The sequence below is a fragment of the Ixodes scapularis genome, unplaced genomic scaffold, assembly GCF_016920785.2.
Source record: "Ixodes scapularis isolate PalLabHiFi unplaced genomic scaffold, ASM1692078v2 PGA_scaffold0__279_contigs__length_252992795, whole genome shotgun sequence".
NCBI classification, from domain to species: domain Eukaryota; kingdom Metazoa; phylum Arthropoda; class Arachnida; order Ixodida; family Ixodidae; genus Ixodes; species Ixodes scapularis.
The window spans coordinates 112,283,116-112,308,765 of NW_024609835.1; the positions used below are offsets into that span (position 1 = coordinate 112,283,116).

At 48.3% G+C, this 25,650-nt stretch overlaps 1 protein-coding gene across 1 annotated transcript in view; it reads left to right on the forward strand.

Moving 5' to 3' along the window:
- The window catches only part of LOC8051713 (serine protease 30), a 170,255-nt gene extending 148,155 nt beyond the window's left edge, over positions 1 to 22,100 (forward strand). The window contains exons 4-8 of the mRNA XM_029990635.3: positions 4,962 to 5,041; positions 9,814 to 9,899; positions 13,359 to 13,645; positions 18,158 to 18,315; positions 20,664 to 22,100. Of these exons, the coding sequence (XP_029846495.1) occupies positions 4,962 to 5,041; positions 9,814 to 9,899; positions 13,359 to 13,645; positions 18,158 to 18,315; positions 20,664 to 20,819 (767 nt within the window). The 3' untranslated portion in view covers positions 20,820 to 22,100. The remainder of the gene's footprint in view (positions 1 to 4,961; positions 5,042 to 9,813; positions 9,900 to 13,358; positions 13,646 to 18,157; positions 18,316 to 20,663) is intronic.
- The last annotated feature ends 3,550 nt before the right edge of the window (positions 22,101 to 25,650 follow it).

A 25,650-nucleotide genomic window follows, 5' to 3' on the forward strand; every position in this document is an offset into this window, starting at 1 on the left:
AGAGCGCAGCTCTTAGGCGCCCGTTTCTGGCTTGAGCGGCGTCGCCGTGGCCGTCGGCGTAACCGCGCGGTGCATTATGAGTAAATTTTCCCGAAGGAACACGAGATCCTCCCAAAGGACCTCGGGCTCCTTCGGGAGGACCTCGGGAGAACCTCGGGTTCCTTCGTTAGGACCTCGAGAGGACCTTGGGTTTCTTCGGGGGCACCTCGGGTGGACCTCGGGTTCCTTCGGGAGGACCTCGGGTTTTTTCGGAAGGACCTCGGGTGGACCTCGGGTACCTTCGGTGATCTCGAGGAGAGGGGGTCACGTGACCCCCCTTCCCAAGGTCACGTTACCCCCCCCCCCCTTCCCGAGATCACGTGACCCCCCTCCCTCCATTTCCCCCCCCCCTCGAGGTCAGGTCACCCCCCCGGAGGAGATTGAAGAGTGAGGGGAGGAGGAGGAGAAGGAGGTGTATAGCCTCCCCTCAGTGCCCTTCCCTCCTCCTCCTCAAGAGCTACACTCTGATTCGGTGTTACAGGGAGTAAACGCCTTTCACTTTTTTAGAGCGCAGCTCTTAGGCGCCCCTTTCCGGCTTGAGCGGCGTCGGCGTAACCGCGCGGTGCATAATGGGTAAATTTCCCGAAGGAACCCGAGGTCCTCCCGATCGGGAGGACGTCCGAAGAACCTCGGGTTCCTTCAAGAGGACCTCGGGTTCTTTGGGGAGGACCTCGGAGGACCTCGGGTTTTTTCGGGAAAACCTCGGGTTCCTTCGGGAGGACCTCGGGTTCCTTCGGGAGAACCTAAGGAGAACCTCGGGTTCCTTCAGGAGGACCTCAGGAGGACCTTGGGGAGGGGGTCACGTGACCCTCCCCTTGAGGTCACGCGACCCCCCCGAGGTCACGTGACCCCCTCCCGAGGTCACGTGACCCCCCGACGTGACTCCTCCCCCGGGTCACGTGACCCCCCAGGTCGCATGACTCCCCCCGGCGTCACGTGACCCCTCCCCCGAGAACACGTGACCCTCAGTACCCTTCCCTCCTCCTCCTCAAGAGCTGCGCTCTAATTCGGCGTTACAGGGAGTTGTAAACAGCTTTCATTTTTTTAGGTGAGTATAATCACCTCTGTAATCTAGCCGACTTTCCCAACTAACCAAACTAAGCATTGTTTTACAGCGATAGGTGTTATAGGCTCTACCCGAGTTGTTGATGTTGTAATTGCTGATACTGTAGTCGGCGTAGTAGGGCGTACGGTGTCCGTCGTCGATGTTGTCGAATTCTTGAAAAGATCGCATGCCGCCCGTGGGATAAGATCAAGGGTCCGTTGCGTGTGAAACGGGTGTGTTAAAAATAAGCTACGCCACAAATTTGAGTTACATTACCGTCTTGACTAGGCTGCCTCGTATCCTTCTGCTTAGGACACGCTGCAAGATGTATATTTAAGGTGATGCCGATATCGAGTGTGCGCGCTCTCTAGTAAGATAAAAATAAAATAAACGATAACAAAAATGCCAAGAACTCGTACCGGGAGCCGCTTTCACGCGCTCCGGAACAAAACAAAATAACAAAAAAATGTGTTCGCAAGGAAATGGTTAGAAGTTCATTTTGTTTCGAACGCTTTTGTACACGCACCCCACCACGGTGCGTGAACGCAACGCTGATGCCCAACAACTTCGCCGTGACCTGTCGCAGCTATCCCTGTGACTGTACTCTAAATTAACACAGGACTGCCCATTTTTCTTTCTGTGCAATCGGGTTTGACTGCCGGAAGACTAGAAGCGTAAACAGTTACGCTTGTACATGTTAACCTATTTTATTCGCGTTGATTTGCCCTGCTTCGGGCACCTGAATCGCAATCAGATTTTTGTTAACTATGTCCGCGTCTTCAGTTTCGAACCAAGTGAACTGTCCTCGAGATACCTTTAAACACCGTGTCCTAAGCTGCACCGTGTCCTAAGCAGAAGGATATGAGGCAGCCTAGTCATATCTGTAACGTACCTCAAATTTGTGACGTAGCTTAGTGTTAACACACCTGTTTCAAACGCAGCGGACCCTAGATCTTATCCCACGCGCGGCGTGCGATCTTGTCCAGAATTCGACGACATCGACGACGGACACCGTACGCCCAACTACATGGTTGAAAAAACTCCGAGACTGCGGGTAAACGACACAACACTAAAAAGTCTCTAACACAGTTGAAATTTTTATTTCCTGAAATCTGGTTTTATAGGCAATTCGATACAAAAGAAAAAAAAAGGGGGAGAGGGTGAGAACCCCAAAGAGTGCCACTTTCCACCAATGTAACCTTTGACTAAATACAAGGATAATATCCCCGCAGTCTCAGGGTTTTTTCAACCATGTGCAATTTACACCAGCTCGTTTGCTCCCTTACTTTTTGTTCATTAGCCCTACTACGCCGACTACAGTATCAGCAATTACAACATCAACAACTCGGGTAGATCCTATAACACCTATCGCTGTAAAACAATGCTTAGTTTGGTTATTTGGGAAAGTCGGCTAGATTACAGAGGTGATTATGCTCACCTAAAAAAATGAAAGCCGTTTGCAACTCCCTGTAATGCCGAAATAGAGCGCAGCTCTTGAGGAGGAGGAGGGAAGGGTACTGAGGGTCACGTATTCTCGGGGGAGGGGTCACGTGACCTCGGGGGAGTCATGTGACTTTGGGGGTCACGTGACCTCGGGGGGGGGGGGGGTCACGTGACCTGGGGGGTGTCACGTGACGTCGGGGGGTTCACGTGACTCGGGGGGTTCACGTGACCTCGGGGGGTTTACGTGGCCTCGGGGGGAGGGGGTCACGTGACTCGGGGGGTCACGTGGCCTCGGGGGGGGGGGGTCACGTGACTCGGGGGGTCAGGTGTCGCAGCTAACCCTCTGACTGTACTCTAAATGAACACAGGACTGCCCATTTTTTTCTTTGTGCAATGGGGTTTGACTGCCTTAAAGTGTAAACAGTCACGCTTATACATGTTAACCTATTTTATTCGCGTTGATGTGCCCTACTTCGGGCACCTGAATCGCAATCAGATTTTTATTGACTATGTCCGCGTCTTCAGTTTCGAACCAAGTGAACTGGCCTCAAGATACCTTTATAAGAACTTTTACGTCGATTATTCGATCAAAAATGCGGTATTCATAGTGCACCTCTCTGTAACTTACATTTTCCTTGTGCTTTTTGTTCTGCAGCGTGGGTCACGCGGATCACAATAATATTTTCCTCGATAAAAATATGACATATCTGACGCATTTAAAAAAAAAAATATTGTTTGCACTTATCTGCCTTTTTTACAGCCACATGGTCTCGAGCGTAAGCCTAAACTTGTGCCCCCCCCCCCCCCCCCCCCCCCCTTCCCGGTGTCTTTACTCCGTCTCCTTTTGCGCACTCCATTATGCGACGAGAAACTGAGGAAGAGGAGGAAACGAAAGAGCGCGGGGAAGTCAGAACGCCGAGCTCTGGTTCCAATGACGCGTTGAAATGCGAGAGCCAAACGCCGGACGCCTTCGTTTTGTGTCTTAACGCGTTTGAAGAGTGCAGCGGAGACAAAGGCGTTAGGTCTAGCCGCTAATCCTTCCAACCCGAGCTGGGCGTTCTGACGTCCCCGCGCTTTCTCGGCTCCTCCTTTCCCTCAGTTTCAGGGAGCACACACTTTCGGCTCTCCTAACCACTCTCTTTCCCTCATTTTTGTTTTCTTCTAAATATTCAAATGCGTTATTCCCTATCTCCTACCACTTTGGCACACATTCTCCTTATGTCATACCTAAAATTCAGGAAACTTTATGGGAAAATTAGATTAGACTACGGTCTTTCAGACGTCATATTTAATAACCGTCACCAGAGGTCCGATCTTGGTCAAGGTGAGAGCGAGAGCGTTCACGGCTGCTGATTGGACGTAGCGCCACTGCGTGCGCGTAATCAACCAGTGATACATTTTTTCCGTTCACGAGTTCACAATGGGAAAAATATTGGTGAGAATGTGTCATAAACATAGAAATAGCAAGGAGAGTTTCGTGGTCTTTGATGTGCTTGGACTTAATGATCTTTCACCCCCCGGTTAATGTCCGCCTGTGTACGCCAGCAGAACAACCTGAGATTTGCAAACGAAGAACAAGTTGTCAATATCTTCCAACGTGAAATAGCACACGATCACAATTTCAGCCTGCGCCCGATCTCATTTCGCCGCAGCACTCAGTTCGTTGCAGACGCAAACGATCAACCTTTTTTTTTTGTGGTCTGTTAGCAGGTTACGTGCGGTGTTTTCTTGTTTTATGTAGGTCTGCGAATGAAACTTCGCATCAGACAATCCGCGCTCTTCGCTCCCGTGAGCAGACGAACCACCTACGAACGCTCTCTTCGCTCTCTCCGCGTGAGGTAAATTAGATTTAGATCTCCCTCTAGCTCTCACGGCGACCAAAATCGGACCCCAGCTAAGACTGATCATGCGCAATAACGTTGACAACAGTCAAATCAATTATTTGCGAAACAACTTCCCCAAATTTTTCTTCGACTTTTTATTTTTTTTTTTTTTTTTTGCTTTAACGGCATGTCACTTCACTCCTTTGATCCACGACAAATTACACGTAGTACGGTACTTTTAGACTCTTTAACCATCTTATGCTAGGAAAGCCCAAATGTCTTCATCTTCATCTTGCCGCACTCTTTAACCTTTCTGTGCTCAGAAGGAGTGAGACACGATTCACAAGAACGGTTCATTTTGTCGGCTATCAGTATAAAATACTGGCACTTGCATACGCATGTAGACCACCTCACGGAATCATGACAAGTTTCAACACATCGAATACCTATTCAGTCACCTCACGTTCTGTACCTCGGTCTATGCATACAGGCACACGCATTGAGAGGAAGGCAGCAAAACGAAGAGAACGTGTGTTTAATGGTGACCGTGATTCTGGTTTCGCCTCGAAATGTGACTCTTACGGCCGGCGGTTCCCTGTGTTTTTGAGCAGTTTGCGGAAGGTCCACAAACAAGCCCCAGCGAAGAATCATCGGTGGAGAAGACGCCCAGTACGGGGAGTTTCCATGGCAGGTACGCAGTCACGCTCGAAGACGAGTCGTCCCATGATACATTGCGGTTACGGCGAATATGAGTGACAGTTAAGATTAACCTAAAATTAACTATCTACTATGGGGTCGAAACGCTGCTACTGAAACAATTCTGTAAACTACAGTTGCAGACAAAATAAACCATAGTTGATGACAGCTTAGGAAAGGCAGCGCGTGGCAAGCCCCGAGCATTTTGTTATCGCTCGGCAGCGAACGGGGTTGCTGCATTAGCCAACAAGAAGACCAGAGAATGTTATGAGCCCTGCGAAGCGTGAACATTTTAAGCCCTGCGTTTATAGGTCAGATATATCCGTGGCTTGGGTGCGTGACAACGTAGCTCCCATCAAGTTTTCTCTAGAATCACACGACGCCTATCGGCGTAGGTAACATTTACTGCGTTAAAAGACGCTTCTGGTTGTGTTAGGGCGATCGTAAATGACGTCATGTATAAACGCCTTTTTGATTTTAATGCGTTAGCATTAGAACGCTCGCTTGGACAAAAACCCGGTGGTGTCTTTTGTTTGTCAGCGCAGGAAAGAAAGGGACAAGAAGATGGACAGGCTGACGCGTGCGACGCTCTCATTCGTCTGAAGCGCTGACGTCAGCACGTGTCAAACTCTCCCTCTCCCCCCGGCTCTGACAAACTGACAAACACCGCGGGGTTGTCGTCAAAAGGAGCCCTTCCGTTTTCGTCAAAGTCACGCGCACGGCTTGGCACAGCTGGCGTGGAGCCAGGGAGGAGGAACCGCCGCTCAAAACTTCTTATAGCGAGTTCGTTTCACACGCACTGGCACCGTTCGAGTTCTCTCCCAGAATGCATCGCACTCACAGAGTGTTGCACGGAAAATTGGACTCAAACGAACTCGCCAAATGCACCAAGTGCAGAAGACTGACGCTGCCGCCATCTATGTTGTAGAAAAGGTACCGACTTCAAACCGAAACTAGCGCCTTTCTGTTCGGAGTGATGCGTGGGAATGCGAGAATGCCAGTCGCTACCAACGTTTATCTACAAACGTTGGTCGCTGCAACCTGTAGTTTATAGTTTCGATGACTCCAAGCAGCTAGGCAGCCGTAGAGGTAATTACAGACGGCGTAAATTTCCGCAACCAGCTGTCTACAAAGCAGCTGGTTGCGATCTTTCAATTCTTATAACCGTTTACACTGAAGAAAACTGATGATGCTGTCCGAGCAGAAGCTTGATCCGTTTGAGCATGGTATTATTTGTGAACCGTACGGCTTAAAACTAGCCTGTTGGAATATCCAGCAAAACTGGGACTTTCGATTTCGATCGTCAGGATTAGATATTAGCCTTGGTGAGGGCGTCGAGAACGAGAGCTTTTTCGAACAAAATACGACAAGGCAAGTTAGCTGACGTAGGTAAATGTTAAACATGATGATGTTGCCCCACCCTCGGGTAAAGTCTCCATCTTTAGCTTTCTCTGATGCTTATTCTGCAGTCAGAGGTTTCTGCTGGAAGAGTTTTGTTGACAAATGTTAAATTTTTCACCCGCACACGGATGGTGATAGACATCTCGGTGGCCGCTGTAGCGTTTGTTTGAGCATTTCTTTACAGACTGGTATATTTCAGCGTTTGGACGGCAACAGAGCGATTTAAAACCTGCAAATAAATCACGGGTTGTTTTTTGCTTCCTTCGTGAAATAGCAGGCGCTCACAATTCAAGCCCGTTGCCCGCGGGATGCGATTTCTATCAGAAAATCTACCTTTTTTTCCTTTCGGTTCCGCGACACATCGTAGCAGACGAACCCTCGTCGTCTGCTCCCGCTCCTCGCCGGCCCCACCGGAGCGAGGCATGACGGGATTGCATTTTGGCGCACTCCCGATTTTCTCGGTGCAGCGAGTGCATGCACGCGTGGGGTGTCAGCGCTGAAACGAACTCGGAGAGTGCAACCACTCGTGGAGTGCCGGCCGAAACGAACCCGTTCCACGCTGCGAGTGGGCACGCGTGGGCACGAGTGCCGTGAAACGAACTCGCTATTAGATAACAAAGCCGTAGTGCAAAGTGAGATGGCGTCATCAGAGATGGCCAGCGCTCTACACAGATTGGAGACGAGTGCTGCGACAGCGCTCGGCATAGAGTCAGTTTGAGCGGAACGTTGACGCAATCGTCGTGTCGAATCTGTGCCCAACGTTGACCTTCTCGGATGTCACCATCTTATTCAGCACTACGGCTTTGTCATCCACCAGGTGTCGCGCCTCGGCTTGGTGAAATGCCAGTTTTCTCAGTTGCCTCCCTGCCGGTACCGGTTCTTCTTCGCTCTGTATTTCTGTAGTAGCGGTGCGTGGGCTGTATGTAATGCGTTCCTTCCACGAGTGGTATGGATGCGGTTCTTTCCATGAGTGATATGGATGAGCGTATCCAAGGGCGTCGACGTACCCTGACAGGCAGAGCAAAAAAAGGGGTGAAAAAAAATTACAAGATCCATTAGTGGACTTTTAGGGAATGCGTTAGCATGACCCTTGTGAAACGCCGCACATGTCCCCTTTTCGAAAACACTAATACTGACCCCGTAACATGGTTAAAAAGGGAAGCAAAAAGTAGAGGAAGTAAAAGAGAAAGCCAAAAGAGAAAGGTTAAGGGGTCAGCGGTAACGTTTCTAAAGGGGAGCGTGTGTGGCGTTTCCAAGGGCCATGATAACGCATTCCACAAGAATTCACCACTGAATCTTGCTGTAAATTTTTTTTATATAACCACACGCCCGTACCAGCCAGCAAGTGGAACGCCAAGGTTGATCTAGTTCGGACAATGGCTGTAGAGGTGTACAAAATATTTTTTACTGTTTAGTTTGAAATCCTTCATGGTATATTAGAGTAACGGAACGTAACAGGCTTCATGATTACAGAATCACCGTCATTCATTGCTGCCAGTGTGTTTGCTCGTGTCTTGTGTGTTAATGGTTGTCGGTTTTACTATTCTATGAATGAGGCAATGCAGAGCGTATTGAACGAGTAGCGACACTAAGCTTTTCTTTCCACGCCCTGCTGTTGTCGTGCTACATTCCTAATCATATGGTAGAACGGCTGTTTTATAATCCGGATCGCGCCTGTTGGTGTCTCCTCTGTTGCTGCGTGGGGGCAACACCATCTACCTTCAGAATAATCGAGGCTCGTGAACAAGCAGCTCCATGGAACATCATCGCAATAGGATGTCGCCAACTCAGCGATGAGGCTCTCGTAGCTGGGTCGGAACTTGACACCGAGCGTCCTTCGACGTGTTGATTGAACCCGAAACCCAGCCGAACGCTGACCCAGCACTAGTCTCCGATCTGTAGACTACGATGGTCTTCGTTAATGACGCAGGCAAATTCAGCACTTAGGCTTTCTTATTCAGGGTGTGTTGCTTGACGCCGCACAACCATACTCATTTTCTTATTTGAGAAAAAAAAAGACAACGTACTACGTGCTGGACAGATGTATTGCAGCTTCATTACATTAAAAAAAAAAAAGCAACACCACCTAAAATGATTGAAGCTTGTGCACCAAAAATGCTGACGTTATTACAGCGGGATCGGGCGGAGACACAGATTGGACACGAGTGCTGCGTCAGAGCTCGGCTAAGTCTCGTGTCCAATGACCGCGTCGAAGGACGCTCGACATCAGGCCCGGGTCCAATTTCTGTGTTGGCTCCGTCCGACTGTGATGACGTTCTACGGAGAGGGAGACATTGAACTTTATTGAACTAAAAGATGAACAGGGTGCCTCATTTGAACACACACTACAGCGCACTACTGCAAAATTACACTCACACAGTACACTCACTGCTTTCACATGAAAAACGAAGTAAAAATTCAAACGAACCAGCGCGGTTCGTTTGAATTTTTCCTTTCGTTCTCGTGTGTAAGTAGTGAGTGTACAGTTTGAGTCTGCTTTTGCAGTAGTGCGCTGTAGTGTGTGTTAATATGAGCAACCAACTTGGCCAAGCTGATAAGTTAACAAAGGTGCCTCAGTCCAGGCTCCCTCTGGTGTAGTGCTCCAGAGAAGACTGGATGTACCCCGCCAGGTAGTCCTGATCTTGGAGTTTTAGCGTTCGCAGTCCGCCACCCGGGCTCGGGGGAGAAGGACAGGGAGGAAGGGTTAGGGAGCGGTGGGGGTGGCGCATTCATAACGCCGTGGTGGCACTGCTCATACATCGTACAAAAGACAGTCTACGTACAGATTCAAACGCAAATCACCTCGAGAGTCGTGCTTCGAATGCCGTATGGCAATGAGTAGAAACAGGACATTTGGCACGCGACATTGGAACCACGAATGTTGCGGTGACTCATGTTTACAGACTGTGTTTTGTATAATGTATGAGCAGTGCGACCTCGGCTTTAGATGCGAGAGGTATATGGTCGGTGGCCGCAGTGGATGCAGGAGGGTGGATCTTCAAGCAGTAGACCTCGTAGAAGGCAAATGCGGGCTGGGGTGAAGAGGCTGTTCCTTTGGGCATTGCGGATGATGTTGCCTCGGTGGCGCGTAAGGTGAGGGTGCAAAAGGGTTCTATGGAGGTAGAGGGTGGATGCTCGCAGGCCTTGACTATTCTAGGTAATGTTGGCCACACCCGCACAAAAGCCTGCATTACGATGCTTCGCCGAAAGCCGCGGTTTGGTGATGGCGATGCGGCGCGGCTCGTCAATTTTATTTCCAGCAGAGGCGAACCGCTAAGCGGAATGACACGAAATCACTAAGTCATGTGATCGACGGCACCAGATGACCCGCTGACTTTTTCCTTGCAAACTGTGACCGCGACCCAGGCCCATATCAAGATTTCCCGTCAGCAGTGCGGTGGAGCACTCGTCAACCATTTCTACGTGGTCACGGCAGCGCATTGTGTTCATCAGTAAGTAGCGCAACATGTTTTTTTTTTTCGATTCATAATCCTATAGGCGCACACACTCACACAAATAATACATTCGATTTGTCAGTGATATGAGTATCATGCCTTAAATTCCTGCTCACAATATACGGCACGCGGCTGAGTACCGAGTCGGCATCAGGCACTTATAACTGTAACCTATAAAATTGTTACGGGTGGTTGATGCACATGCACGAGCGAAACTGCCAACATGAGCCACAGCATCAAAGTTAAGATTTCTTTCCGTTTGCTTATTCAGATTTTACGAAAGCTATGGCACCAACGACTAGTACCTCACACGTGTTCTTCCATAATTTTAGAGCGCAGCTCTTAGGCGCCCGTTCCCGACTTGAGCGACGTCGGCGTAACCGCGCGGTGCATGATGGGTAAATTTCCCCGTTAAATTTAGCGCAAAATGTCCCCCCTAAATTTAGCACAAAAATTTCCCCGCTAAATTTAGCGGAAAAACTTCCCCGCGAAATTTAGCGGAAAAATTTCCCCTCTAAATTTAGCGGAAAAAATTCCCCGCGAAATTTAGCGGAAAAATTTCTCCGCTAAATTTAGCGGAAAAAATTCCCCGCGAAATTTAGCGGAAAAATTTCCCCTCTAAATTTAGCGAAAAAATTTTCCCGCTAAATTTGGCGGAAAATATTTCCTGCTAAATCTAGCGGAAAATTTTCTCCGCTATTCCTAGCGGAAAATTTTCTCCGCTATTCCTAGCGGAAAATTTTTCCCGCTAAACCTAGCGGAAAATTTTTTCCACTAAATTTAGCGGAGAATTTTTCCCGCTAAATTTAGCAGAAAATATTCCCCTAAATGGGGGAGGGGAGGAGGGGCATAGCCCCCTCTCCGTACCTTTCCCTCCTCCTCATGAGCTGCGCTCTAATTCGGCGTTGCAGGGAGTTGTAAACGGCTTTAATTTTTATAGCGCAGCTCTTAGGGGCCGTTCCCGGCTTGAGCGGCGTCGCCGTCGGCGTCGGCGTAACCAAGGTCACCCCAAGGTCACGTGGCACCCAAAGTCACGTGACCCCCCTCGAGGTCACGTGACCCCAAGGTCACGACCCCCAGAGGTCACGTGACGTCTACCCCAGGGTCACGTGACCCCCAAGGTCACGTGACACCCAAAGTCACTTGACTCCCCAAGTCACGTGACCCCCCCCCCCCCGAGGTCACATGACCACCCCGAGGTCACGTGACCCCCCTCAGGGTCACGTGAGCCCGTCCCCCGAGGTCACGTGACCCCCCCCCCTCAGTACCCCTCCCTACTCCTCAAGAGCTGCGCTCCAATTCGGCGTTACAGGGATTTGTAAACGGCTTTCATTTTTTTTTATTCGCATTGCTTGTGATCTTTGCACCCCTCTTTGAGGTTTCCTTCCTCTCATCCAGTTATTCAGATATTCAGATCGTCAGCTAGATAGCTGAATGCATAGACACTGGGACATTCCCCGGTAGAAACATTTAAGTGAAAGCCTTCAGTAAATACACAAGAACATAAAAAATGCTATATTAAGTAGCCAACGATATTAGATTAGCTCAGTTACGGAACTGCTCATACAGGCTGCATGCACGGGCACTATCCTCCCCCCCCCCCCTCACTTACCACGGCTCGCCTCCCCGTCGTTCGACGCGCCGCACGGCTGCTATGGGAACTGCAGTGTATTCTATGGATTACGTACGTTTCGAATCGCAGAGTCTGGATGGCGTTCTGCCGTACTCTATGGAACACACAGTTCGTAAACGAAACTCTAAATGTGGTTCAAACGACGAAAGGCGGACTGAAGTAAGTGAGGGCGGTACCCCCTTCCGCGGGAGTTCCACAACTGAGGTAATCTAGTAGCGTTGGTGGTAGCAGAACCGGGAGCGGTAACTTGACTCCGGCTTGATAGAGGCGGAGTCTTAGCCAGAGCCATTTACACTGAGAGAGTCTGGCGGGTGATATATCTAGCCAGAACCAGCCGACCTCGCGATAACACAAGATGGAGATTCGTTTTCGTTTCGCCCAGGGGTTTCCCCAGGAATCAAAATTAGGGAGGGGATTGAGAATAGAGGAAGGTTTACATTTTCAGGGTGGGGGATTGAGAATAGAGGAGCCGTTGCGAATTAAGGGGGTGCCTTCAGAAAAACAACCCCCCGCCCCCCCGTTAGGGTGTTTGTAGGGAAATCACTGGTTTCGCCACACCGCTCTGAGCAAGTCCACTTAAATTCGCGGTTACAAGTAGCGTTATGAAAACATCTCTCCTTCATCGGCACTTTGCTATGCCTGTAACTGATCACTGCAATCAAAAACCGTTCACTTTTATTGATCTCAAGTATAAAAACTTACAAAGAAGTTTATTTGTTCTATTCCAAACAAAAACATGCTTTCTCAAGAAAAAAGAAGCCAGGTAATTTAAGGCACGGGTTCGCATCCCTGCATAGCAAACTCTTTCCGCGGTGTTTAAATGTGGCGGTGTGTGGAATATATAAAATCACTTTTATAGACAAGAAATGGGAATGAAAGACGAGTATTTCGTGGAGATCGTTGCAGATAAGAGAGTGTGAGCAATCGATTCCGTGGAAAGAGTCAAAGGCGATTACGTTAACGAGAGACCCTTCCTGTGCGACGACAAGTCACTGTGCATACATAGGGTGGTTAATCTAGAATGGGTCATAAATTAGTAACACAATATGGCGGGGAAATATTTGGTTGCTCTGGTCGTGGTTGCTAGACTATCGACATGATCAAAATCACGCCGAACTCTCCCAGTATAGACGGCTCTGGGCTCAGCTAAAGCGTGAAACATATCTGAGCAAAAACTGCATCCAATCGCACCGCCGTGCGGCATAACCACAGAAACCGTTGCTTGAGTCGGGACGTGGCGGGGCGGCATTCGGGTCAAGTCATAGCGTCAGCGATGGTTGCTATGGTAACGGCACTCGGTGGCGCGACGCCACGTGACGTGTGTTTTGCTCACATGTGTTTCATGCTTTAGACTGTCCAAGAAACCCCTGCCAAAGCTAGCTCCCGAGCGGATTGGTAAACAAAATCGAGTCTCCAGCTCTAGCGTGCCCCAAGCTTGGCGGGTTTTCTTTCACGTAGTCGAGTGGAGATCGGTGCCCAAGTGTGTTAGCGCTCCATATTTCGTATCACATAAAGCGTAAGCTCGGGATGCAGAAACCAGGGATCCTAGGCTTAATGCTCAATTACCGTCCCTGTCCGTTTCGATCCGGATGAACATCGCACTAAATGGCGTGCGGTCGTGCATCACTGATGCGCGATGAACATGAAAGACCGCAGGTTTGCAGTGGTAGTGCATCGACTAAATTCCTCACCAACAGCGCAGGTACCAGACGCCCATTAGGGCTGATTACTTCCAGCTGTTTAAACTTTAAACATGCAAGCCGGCCCGGTTTGCATCCCGAAGACGATGGGTGACCCGTCGGTCCCACGGCCTTTTCTCGCAGCACGCCCCTGCGGCGCATCTCTGTGATCCTGGGCGCGTACGACATCCAGGACCAGCGGTACCAGCTGTCCCAGGCTCAGGCGTACAGCGTGGTGGAGAAGAAGATCCACCCCAACTTTGCCTTCTCCGCGTCCCAGCCGGACCGCTTCGACGTGGCCCTGCTGCGGCTGGACCGCCACGTCCGCTACCAGGAGAACATCCTGCCCATCTGCCTGCCGCCACGCGGGTGGACCTTTGAGGGCTGGAGGGCCTCGGTCACAGGCTGGGGCAAGACAGACTCCACCCTCAGTGAGCCCACGCCCTGCCTCCGTAACAGCGACGCGCGTTCCCCGGCGCCCTAAAGCCGCGCTCAAACTGCCAATAGATCATACAAAAGAAGATCTTCAGACAATCTTTGAGGAGTGTTTCTTTCTCATATGACAGCCGTGTCGCATTAGTCCTACAAAAGCGGTCTGCAGACATGCTCCTAGCATAACTGATGCAAACATTCTTCGAACGTGCATGAGTAGTGTCTGCAGATAATTATTTCATCATGTCTGCAGAGAAACTCCGTGTCTTTTGCACCATGTATGAACAGCGGTACTGGGGTTCGGTGAAAGGCTGCTTGAGACGCCCCGGTTTCACCCTGACCGTCTGCGTTTAAAAAGCACTCAACTCCCACCTCAGAAAAAAAAAAAAAGAAAAGAAGATATTGTAAGTTCCTGGACATGGTACATACGTGGGCCACAAAATATACTTCATACTTTTTCCTCTGATATTCACGTTGCAAGGCTCATTTGTGCGATTCCGAGACATAATTATATTTCGGGGTCGATGTCCTAGATGGGAGCATGTGTTGGAATCGTTCCCAGTCAATTTTTTTTCTTGGCGTTAATATTAAGTTCTTTTCTTCATTTCATTATTTCGTGTGTGTGTGTGTGTGTGTGTGTGTGTGTGTTTTTGTTGTTATTGATTTAAGGGGGGGGGGTGATTTTATTTTGTAAAAAAAATGTGTCCTATTCAGGAGGATTCTTTTCTACTACTTAAGTATCTTTATAAGACCTCTCGTTGTGTTTTACTACAACGCGTTGCGCGGACCTCGGTTGGGTAAGCAGTCATAGGCAGTCGCAACGTGGTTGGCAACACTCAAACAGAAATGTCGCGGTGCACGCCTTTTATATCTCGTTCACACGGGTAACCAACGCGATAGGGACGCATATCCTTCGTTATTCTTGCAGAGCTGCTTGAATGTCAAATTCTTGACTGCGAATCGAATTCAGTACACTCGAATAGAAATATAGTTTACATACATGTATAAAGTAAATCAAGCACGAACACATGCTTTAATAAATCAAAGCTGAATATTTTTTTTTATTTTTTTCAATCAGAATACCGATGAAAAAAAAAAAGAAAGACGTTTACAATTCCCTGTAACGCCCAATTAGAGCGCAGCTCTCGAGGAGAAGAAGAGGAGGGGACGGAGGGGACGGTATGCCCCTCCTCCTCATCCGTACCCTCTCCTTCTCCCCTTCCATCTCACCCCCATCCCTCCTCCCTCCCGCGCGGTGCATTATGGGAAACGTCCCATAATGCAACGCGCGCGTCACCGCGGTGCATTATGGGACGTTTCTCATAACATAATGCACCTCGCGGTTACGCCGACGGCGACGCGTCACGCCGACGCTTTGGTTACGCCGACGCGTTGGTTACGCAGACGGCGACGCTCAAGCTGGAAACGGGCGCCTAAAAGCTGCGCTCTAAAACAATTATATTGCACACTAAACATTCTACACACTTGAAAAATAAACGAAAGTCTCTGATAAGACGAGGAGAGCAAAACTTTATGTAGCATACTGAGCGAAGCAATGAGCACCTTATTTACTGAAATATGCGTCGATACGTCAAAGTTCCGGCACAGTCTATCAAAATCAAGGGTCCCTAGCCCCGCCACGCGCCTAAGTTTATTGTCATTTCCATCAAAGTGATCGGCGAATCGGCTCTTGAATACCAGCCCCGCTGAATGGTCGGTCGGTAGTGACATTTGGTAGAAATTACATTTAATTTTACCCTGATAGCAGACAACGCTATATTTCAATGGACCAGATCAAGCAGACTAAAAGTGCATCGTCATGGCGCTCGTCGTCTTTGTCCGTTTGCTGTCACCGACTGAAATAAGCACGCATGAAGTCCCTTAATACTTCTTTTACAAGTCACGACAACCAATACAAATGATAAAGCACATTCCGCTGGAACAAAATGGCGTCATTCAGTTCAGACTTCTGCTGTGCGCCGCTATTCGCCGCCTAAAGCCTGCACCGTCACGCAGTCAGCGCTTCAAAGAATGTCGCTACTTGTAGGAAGGTCTTATTTAGGGACTTTAGGCAGGCACAGTGAATGGTGAATGCGCCACGAGCCTGCGCTTTCTTCTGTGCGTGATCGGCTCAGCGTTGATAGCAAACGACAAGGAGAGCCGTGACGATGCACTTTTGGTGCTCCTTGATTGACTCCATTAAACTGTGGCGTTGTCTGCTATCAGGGTTAGACTTAAACGGAATATAAGCGGGGGCCCCCAGATACCCCTCCACGTCAGAGGTTTCTCCGAGCGCGCTGGTGCAAAGCAGTGAAGCTTGGCGCGCGAGTGCCTCTGCGAAGCGGTAAAGCCTGTCGCAAGAAATCAGTGGCTCCCGAAAACAATATCACAAATTTTCAAATATTAAAAAACAAAAAAGTAAAGCTTCGAGCAGTAAAATTGGGCACTGAATAGAACCAAGTGCCAAATCTATTCCGACATTATTTTCGAGTTTTGTATATTCACGCACCAAGATTTAATGTTGCCGAATCAGTTCGCACCGCTCCGCAATGGTAAGCACGGGTGACCAAAGAGCACAGGCTAATTAACAATCGTCACTGGGCCGAAATATAATTAGAAGTTGCTTTAGGCACGCCTTAAGTACGGGCTACAATTGTTGCGCGCTCGCAACGAGACCGACATTGGATGACATGCTCCCTATGAAATGCACTCTTCGCAACTTTCGAAAGAAGTATAGCGAAGAGTGTGCGTGCGCAACTTTAATGGGCACTCACTGAACCCAAGCGCATGGGCGACTAAACCTTGCTCCCGACCCTATTCGCAACTCTAACATAGCGCAATCCGCCAATACCACCCATACTCGTTTTTATTTCAAGAACCGTTATAAAGAAAAAAGTACGGATTCTTGCGGAGCATTACTAATGTATCTCTTTATGCTGAGAATTGAGATATATGTAGGTGCCTTTTAGATTAGATAAATGTTATCTCATCAAGACGTACACGCTTCAAATGACAAGAGCATCGCTTATTTCTCTGACAACCAACTGCTGTAAGAACTACTTCGCGCCGCGCATGAACATTGGGCAGAACTTCCTTTTTGCTTGAGGTGAAAACGGGTATAGAAACAAGCAACGTGGACGACGCGACTTGTAGCGTCTCACGAGGAGCGCGAAACGGGCACGCGGCAGCGCCAAGACGCGCGGGTCTGCCGCTCTGCGGCGTCTCTCGTCGAACACTAGTGTGTATTGATTCAGTCCCCTTTCCTCTGTTTCACACATCCGCCGCAAGGCCGCGTCGGATTTAGCCGTTCACTTGGCTGGGTGGTAGTGCCCCGTCTCTCTACTTTACGTCTTTTCCGCTAGGTTGCGTCGCCCCTCTCGGAGTTACGAATAACCTGGCACGCGAATTCGGCCGTCCTTTTCGTATGCATCAACGGCGACCGCAAAACTGCTTTCGCTGGAAGGTATTCCGTTGGAGTGTGACCCAGGGCATTTTACGGCTTTTTCCGTGTTTCATATATTGCGTATTTTTCCGCAGATCTAAGATCTCTTGATCGGAAAGAGGAGCAGCGACAAACGATAGGTGCTCGTATCCGTCGTTAACCGGAAGTAACGAACGGTTTCTGACATGCGCTGACTATTTCTAGCGGTTGGATGCGTTAAGTTGCGTGCACCGCTTACGAAGAAAGAAAAACACCCCGCTGCCGATGACCTGGGGGAATCGTACACGGCATCACGATAAAGATGCAGAAATGAAAGAAAGAGGCGCCGCAAAAACCCTTATTGAAGGTGAGAAGGGGGGGAGGGGGGGGGGGGCGTTATGGAGCGCTCGGTAAGTTGCTCAGTCCCCTCTCTAATCTATCAATAGCCACAGTTTGTCTTCCGGCTTCATGGGATTATTTTTGTTTTATGTAAATGACAATCTTCGCCAAATATTCTTGGAATGCGGCAGGCTTGCTTCTGAAACAGGGCACGAAAAGGTTGCGCCTCATTCAGGAGCTTGCAATATCGTTGCCAAAGGAACGTCCGTAAGCGTGGCAAGGACTGTTTCATTCCCCCCAGCTGCACTTCCGCTGTGATCGCCTTCGACACGCGTCTCGTTTGTTTTGTTCTTTGCTAAATTAAACTAAGTATAAAACATAAGTACGGGTCTGTTCTTTGAACAATAACATGCTAAGGTTTTTGAGTACGCCTAAAGATAATGTCATATAATGAAGATATTATTAAACCAGACTAAAATAATTTTAAGACTTGTAACCACCTCCCGGGCTTTCTTTTTTAATAATAGAACGATTATTGCAACAAAAATAAATACATTAATGGGACGCCTTCGAGTAATTATTCCCGAAGGAAATGATCCTTAATTATTTTCGGGTCTGTTCTAAGAAACAAGTGCAAAAACTTCCACATTGATTACGGTCATTGGTGGACCGCGGACCTGTGTGTGAATGTCGTCCCAACTCCGTGCCTGTCGAAAATAAGGCGTGCGAGTTTTGTGGCCGGCGTGTGCAGGCAACCGCTACGGCACGAGGGTGCTGCAGAAGGTGGAGGTGCCCATCATCACGAGGAGCGAGTGCGAGCACTGGCACCACATCAGAGGCATCCGCATCCGCATCCATCAGGAGATGATGTGCGCGGGCTACAAGGAGGGTCGGAGGGACGCCTGTGTGGTGAGTACCTGCAGCTATGCATACACTGTGCGACACTGTTAGCAAAACACAAGGTGGGCGCCCAAATTTATCACTCATGCTATAGTGCTCCAAATGAGTGCTTTCAACCACACTATACTCTGTTTCATACTTAGCGTGCAACGCTGTCAAAGCTACGGGCGCGAGTGCGTGGCTTCATCTACGGTTTTGCTTGCGCGAGAAGGCGTGCAAATGATAAACGAGATCAAGCCCCACGCTTGCGCCAGTAGCTTTGACAGCGTTGCACCCTAAGCATGAAAGGGAGTATAATAGCTCAAATCACGAGACCTTTTATTCTAAAATAAAAAAAAAAGACACAAATAACTAGCAATCACTTGTTCGCGCTAATTGCGTCGCGCTATTCACCTCGGTTCGCGTATTGCTGCTCTTCGGGTAGAAGACGGTAACGACACGTCTATGGCGCCCACGTTAGAGCCAGCTTCTCTGGAAGGCGACGATGGTTTCTGGTTTCCCGCGTACATTTCCGAAAAGGAAATGAAAGGCTCGTGTCCGTAGGAGAAAGTCTGCCTTTAGCAAAAGGAGCAGTGAAGAAAGAAAAAAAAATCGATTTCTGCATTATAGTACCTGGAACGCGTCTCCAACCGTTGTGCTTACCGCATCCTAAAACGTGTTCCCTAAATTTGCGTTGCCATCTTGGCGGTGTCGCAGCAGCGGTTCTGGGCATGATAGGCGCCTGTTCTGCTGCAAGTCACTCCAGGGGCGGATCCAGAACTCCGTTTTGGGGAGGGGGGGGGGCGGGAAATTTTTAAGGATACTATTCTCCCATTCTTTCATGTGCAAGGGGGGTCCACCCATGTCTAATTGCCCTCCGAGAAGAGGGGAGGGAGGGGGGTCAACTTTGTTCGGGGGGGGGGGGGGGGGGGGGGGAGGTTGCTTCCGTCGCCCCCCCCCCCCCCCCCCCCCCTTTGGATCCACCACTGAGTCGCCCTCCAGTTTGACGGTCCCCGGAAGCTTCAGCAGACAACAGTTGGGACTCCGCGACTACAGCGACACTCGAGTAAGCACGTACTTTCCACCGGGAGTTCTAGCACCAACCGTCAGAATCGCAAACATCCGACAACATGACACGTCGGCTTCTGTGACGTCATTTGTTGCCACTCCGGGACCACTTTTAGTGTATGGGCGGGATACGACGTTAAACACACACCAGTCGAAGACCAGTTCCAGGCACAGCGCCCGAACTATCGTGACGGAGACAGGGGTAACATACAGTGTCTCGTGTGTTGCATCGCGGTGGTGTTGCACGGAAGAACTTGGTACGAATTTTCGAAAACTCGATCATCGCCGTGCGTAGCGCCTCCAGCGCTTGCGCGGCCTTGGAACGCATGGGTTGGCATCTATTGCGATATCGCACCGCAGCTTTGACACCCCCTTTCCTTCGAAGAACGTGCTTGTTTTTTGCACGATCGCTCATAGTATCTATAACGAGGCCGAAGTGCTGAATTTTTGTTTACGTCACGTGTTGGAGGTCAGCGTGGGGCACGAAGTGGAAAGGAGAGCTACGTCGGCCTTCGGCAGAGACTTTGTTCGATCAGCGACGACAGGAGATCGATCAAGCCGAACGCCGACGCAGGACTCGTGTGACTCTTCTGTTACAGGATTTCGCTACAGGAGATGGCGAAGCCAGCCGTACAACAAAATAGAGCATGATAACATACATCTCTCAAAGGAACCACAAAGCGTATTATTAGAGGACGTAAAATAATATGAGAATGTACTTTTTTTTATGCGATAAAGGTTTTAATGAAAATGGTGGATCATAAAAATCTCAACTAAAAATCTCATAGGGCGAAGATCTATCATGGCATAAATCTATTCTGATGATCTAATATGAAAATTGGATATGATTCATATCTGATACGGCAATTATGTTATATGAGGGGAATACACTGATAAATATTTTGTGTGAAACCTCCAAACATAAAACCTTGATAAAATGTATAAAGATTCGAAACGGATTTTACTGTTAAGACATTGGCCATATGATAATCTGGCACTTCGGTGCTGACACACAATGATCAAACCAATCAATCGTTCATACGAAAAATTTTCAACATTTGCAAAAACATCTTAGATCACATTCCTGTGGTTTTTAAAAATAAGGAATTGTCATATTTTCCCGAATATCTCTATACTTCCATCAGAAAAAAATAGTGAATTTAGCCCTTGTCATTTTTACTACTTCTTTTCCTTCTACTAGTCCTTGTCCTTTTGTGCCGTGTTTATTTCAACAAACGTAGCATCTACTTCCACAGTGTGTTTGTTTTCTTCTGAGATTTCCAAACATTCCCTACTCGGTGCCGACGCAGGGCGACTCGGGCGGGCCCATGATGCTGAACCTGCACGGCCGCTGGACCCTGGTTGGCATCACGTCGGCGGGCTTCGGGTGCGCCCAGTCCTTCCAGCCGGGCATCTACCACCAGGTGTCCATGTCCGTCGACTGGATCCTGGCCAACATGCGGTGAACGCCACACGCTCGAACTGACTCTCCAGACCTCGTCACATCGGCGTGAATCATCGTGCGAGACGTCGGTGCGGGTTTGCTGATCAACCGGCGGGTAAAATTGTCAAAAAAGAAAGTCTAAGCAACGTGCCCGGCTCCGTCAACCAACACCACCTAGAACAACCAAGACCCGCTAACATTCTCGTATTTTTCCATGGTACGTAATCACAGTCGAATGGCGAAAATTCATCAGTTAGACCCGAAACAGATGCCCAGCGTCCTTCGATGCGTTGATTGTACATGAAGCCCAGCCTAACACTGACGCAGCAGTAGTGTCTTCGCTCGATCACGACGCCAAAATTTTAGCGCCAGGCTTTGGCTATCCTATAGCTCGACCTAGCGCTCCAGCCAGCTCCGATCCTAAGCCTTGCCCGTAGTTCTCAAGTTGGTTCTAGCTTAGCACAACCTTCCCCGAAAAAACACCCTTACATTCTTCTGCTATGAAGTACACGATTTCGTTTCACTCGCATTTAGAACTTCACATTTTTTTTCTGCGCGCGGAATCGAACTTTAATAACCGAAGCGAGGGCGGAATACCGCAGGTCATTCGCGTGTAACGCTACCTAAAGCCGCGGACACACTATAATTATGCACTATACAAAAAGGCAGCCTGCAGACACTGCCTTTGCATGGCGCACCTGCAAGACTGGTCATAAGAAAGCTGTATGCAGACATGTGCAAAGCATGCGTTTGCATGAAACAAACATGATTCAAACATGCTTGATATGCGTCCGCAGGTAGTTCCGTCAAAATGTCTGGAGACAGCAGCTTGCTTTTTGTATCATGTATGGGCAGTGCGACTTGGGCTTCGGCTTCTTGTGCCCACGTAACCGGTCACGTGAGCAGAAAGACCTCTCTTGAGGCTATTTTACCCGCCCGTCGATGTACTCGCAGAGATCGCCGAGCCGCCCGCTCAGAGGAGTCGTATACGTAGGACGTGCGGTGCCTGTGTCTTCCTCGACGGAACACGGATTGTGCCGTCGTCGCGGAGTGGTGCGGTGTGCTTCCCGCTGGTTTTGGAAGAAAAGCGTGCTAGTATGTGTGTGTGTTTGAGCGAGTGTGCGTGCGTGTGTCGAGATTTTTAGGTTGGAATGGGACAAGGACAACGTGCCAACCCGTCTTCATGAAGAGGATTGAACGCTCGGTCGCGCTCATTGTGCTTTGCGACCACGTCGCTCTGTTGTAGGGTGATTTCGATCAACTCGTTGTTATTGCGATGAAGTAAAAATGGCTACCCTGCTTACACAATCTCGCTAGACTAATTTAGCTCTTGGAAGATTACGGGGAATTCTTTCGGTGGATTTCGGGCACCCACATTTCATTCAACTTCATTCCGGGGAATTAGAGTTTACGGTAATTACATTCCTTGCAACTCCTAAGATTGGAAACACTGGGCCCATTCCCACTCATGAAATGGCCGAACTCTCCCGTTCCATTCCAATATTTCCTAAACGTGAAACTCTTTACAGCTAGATTGTGTTACCGGGAAAAGTAGCATAAGCTGACGTTATCAGATGCAGAGACAACTGAAAAAGTATGCAAAATGCTTCTCCAAAGCTGTCATTCTACTGAGCCGAGCGATGGACACACAAAGCGCGTCGTGGTCCGTGGTGCCTCTGCTGACATCGATCGCGCGATCAAGCGTAAAAGGCTCGCAACAGACGCTAGAACTTAAAACCAAAATTTTTTTTCGCAAACGAATCGTATGCCCTCCACACATACAGGGTCAGCGTGGTGTTAAGGCCTTAAAAATGTATAGTTCATGCGTGACGCAAGAATAAATCTTGCTCACTACTCCGAATACCTGCACAACAGCAGCGCCAGTACTCTGTCAGAAGCGATGCCACGTTCACCTGCTCCAAAATCCCCATGCACTGCGGCAAGCACGCGGATTCGCTGACAAAGTACAACAAAAAATAAAGACAGTTAATGTGTAGGCGAGCTGGTGTTTTACATCATGATTGAAGCCTGAAACTGTAGTTGAAAAACGGAACACTCCTGAAAGAGGAAGAAAAGGAACAGACAACGTCTCAAACTCAGCTACAAGCTTTATTTCCTCTACGCCTTACATGCCTTCCCTCAGACGTCGCCACCACCATAACGAATGATCACCCAACCGCAAACAATACACCAGAACCAAAGGGTAGCGTACCCTATCGTTCCCATCTTCACCCTGTACACCGGATCCAAAATAGAAAACAGAAACACAAGATCGTCACCACCGCACCCGGAAGGATTCCTTACCGGACAATGCATCACAAGCACTGGGAAACATGCAATGACCGTCGGAATACAGCAAAGCAACTCTGCGAAGCAACTCTGCCCGTTCCTATCTTCACCCCACACAAGTATTTCCAGTCGAAGGAACTTTCTTGACTCACTTCCAAGTTGCTATGATGCTTGGTTTATGTAATTTTCTGACGTTTTTATGCGACCAGCTTCTCGCACAACACGTCTCATCTACTCACGCTTTTTGTGTACGATTTTTGTTCCTGAGAGGTTTGCTGTACATTCATTGCATTCCTGGAGATGCTTCGCTAGTTCAGAGTTTGAAGCGTTAATCCGCACATCCCATCTATGTTCTGTTAACCTATCGTTAATGCATCTTGCAGTTTGACCAACATATTTAAAGCCGCACTCCAAGGGAATTTCGTACATTACTCCACTTACACACGGAACAGAGCTCTCGCGATATTTTCTTTTACATTCTTTTTGCCCTGCTTCAAAGGGAGGCAGCTGAGCTGTTTTGAAATAAACTGTAAAAACAGTGTCGACCTCAAATCTTTCTGCACACGCTTTCAAGTTATGTGAAATGACGTGAAAATGCGGGATGGGGGCATCCCGTCAATTTTTAACACTCGACTTTTCTTGCTTATCTTTGATCTGCGGAGCAAGTTGTCATTTCATGAAGCCCTCTTGATAGCCGGCACTCTCTAGCCTTCCCCATTGTCTTCTTGAAGACTGCTCCATGTAATGGGTGTATGACCTTTCTAGAACGTTTTGAATCAGAGGCTTCACTACCTCTGCCTTTACGATTTTAGAACGACAACTCTGCTTCGACAGAACACCTTTCGGCGCCTGCTTCCCGCACTCCCAACACAGCCCATTGCCTACATGAATGCGTAAATCCGAAAATTGGATGACATTCTCCTCCAGTTCTCCCACAGTGCACCACAGCTACGGGGCCGCTGAGTTTATTACGATTAGTAGGGAATCCTATAAGTGGTCTTGAAAGGTGCACACAATTATGTCGTCAACATACCTTCTAACAAAACCTACATCAGGGTATAACTCTCTCATCTTCTCAACCACAACTCTGTCTAGGGTGTTGAGGTAAAACTCAGCCAAAAGCGGCTCGACGGATGAGCCTATCCAGACACCTTCCTGCCCTGCACGTATATCCGTTCATCATACTCAATAACTGCTGATTGCAAGTATTGGTCCAGAATTGTGAGAAAACCCTCTACCGACACTCCGACTGAAATTTCACTACATTTAGCTCTAACAGTTCTTTCAGCGTCGTCATCAGTAATTTCTTTTCAAGAGAATAATATAGATCCTTTATGTCCATTGAGAACACTGAACACTTTCTACCGCGATTGCTACTCATGGACACTGATCACCTCTCCGAAATTTCTTAAGGGTAGAGAATGATTCAAATCCCACGTTGGAGAAAATTAGAGACGATTATCTGCCAAGTGCCAATTCCATTTATAACAACTCGGAGAGTCATGCCAACCTTGTGGTTCTTCAAAAAAAGAATTTCAAACATTAGAGTCCTCTTGGACTGGGCCATAATGGTTTTCACTACATTTTCCTTTCCCTGATCTTTTAGAACGTTACAAACGTTTTTCCGCAGCTCATTGGAGAAAAGCTCACCGCAAAACCGGTAGATGCGGAGAAGAGGTCACCGGCCATTGAGCGGATGCGGAGAAAAGCACACCTATATTTTTTCCTTAGCTTAGTGGATCCTGCGTCACACGTGGAAAATTCACAAAATTATAATTCGACACTTCATTAGAAATAGTTGTCCTCTATTCTGTAATATTCTTGAAGTTTATTAGGCATATTTACTATTTCCTCGGAAATTAGTAATCACCGATTCCTTCTAATAATGATGCCGCAAGTACAAAATCAAGACATGGGACACCCGTAAAAAAAAAAAAAAAAAAAAATTAATTGACAATTTCAGAGTGCGCCGTCGGTAACTCTGTCAAATAAAAAGGTTTTTTTTGTTTTTGTTTTTTCTCGAGTTAATGGGAATAGCGGTGCGTGAACCGTTTCGGCTCCTAAAATTTCGTGGTGCCTGAAAGATAAGTAGGTGTTTGTTGATTTAATCAGTATCGGCTACGCTATTTTCTTTCTGTGTTTTTTTCACTAAACAAAAATTTTTTGTGCAAGAACACCTGTTGCGTTTCTCGTCTTCACTCTGTCTTCGTCATTTGAGCGGTTTTCATCATGTATAACGTTTACCCACTCGCCCAATTCACTACCTTACAGAAGACTAGTTCTTGCAAATGTCACGAGCAACAACGGGGACAGTGTGCAGCTCTGACGGTTATGGGTGGTTCGCCGTAGAAGCGCACTAACACAAAAAGGCAACGTGTGCAGAAACCAGCATGTGCGTCTAGAAACGTGCATGTCCGTGGAAGCAAGAAACCTCGATAATCTACATTCTATCCTATTTTCAAAGGTTAACAAAAGCTTCGAAGATAATTTCAGGCACCGCGTTGTAGCGCATGCACTTCCGGATTTTCGGCATTTACAATTTTTTTTAATTTTTTAAGCCCACG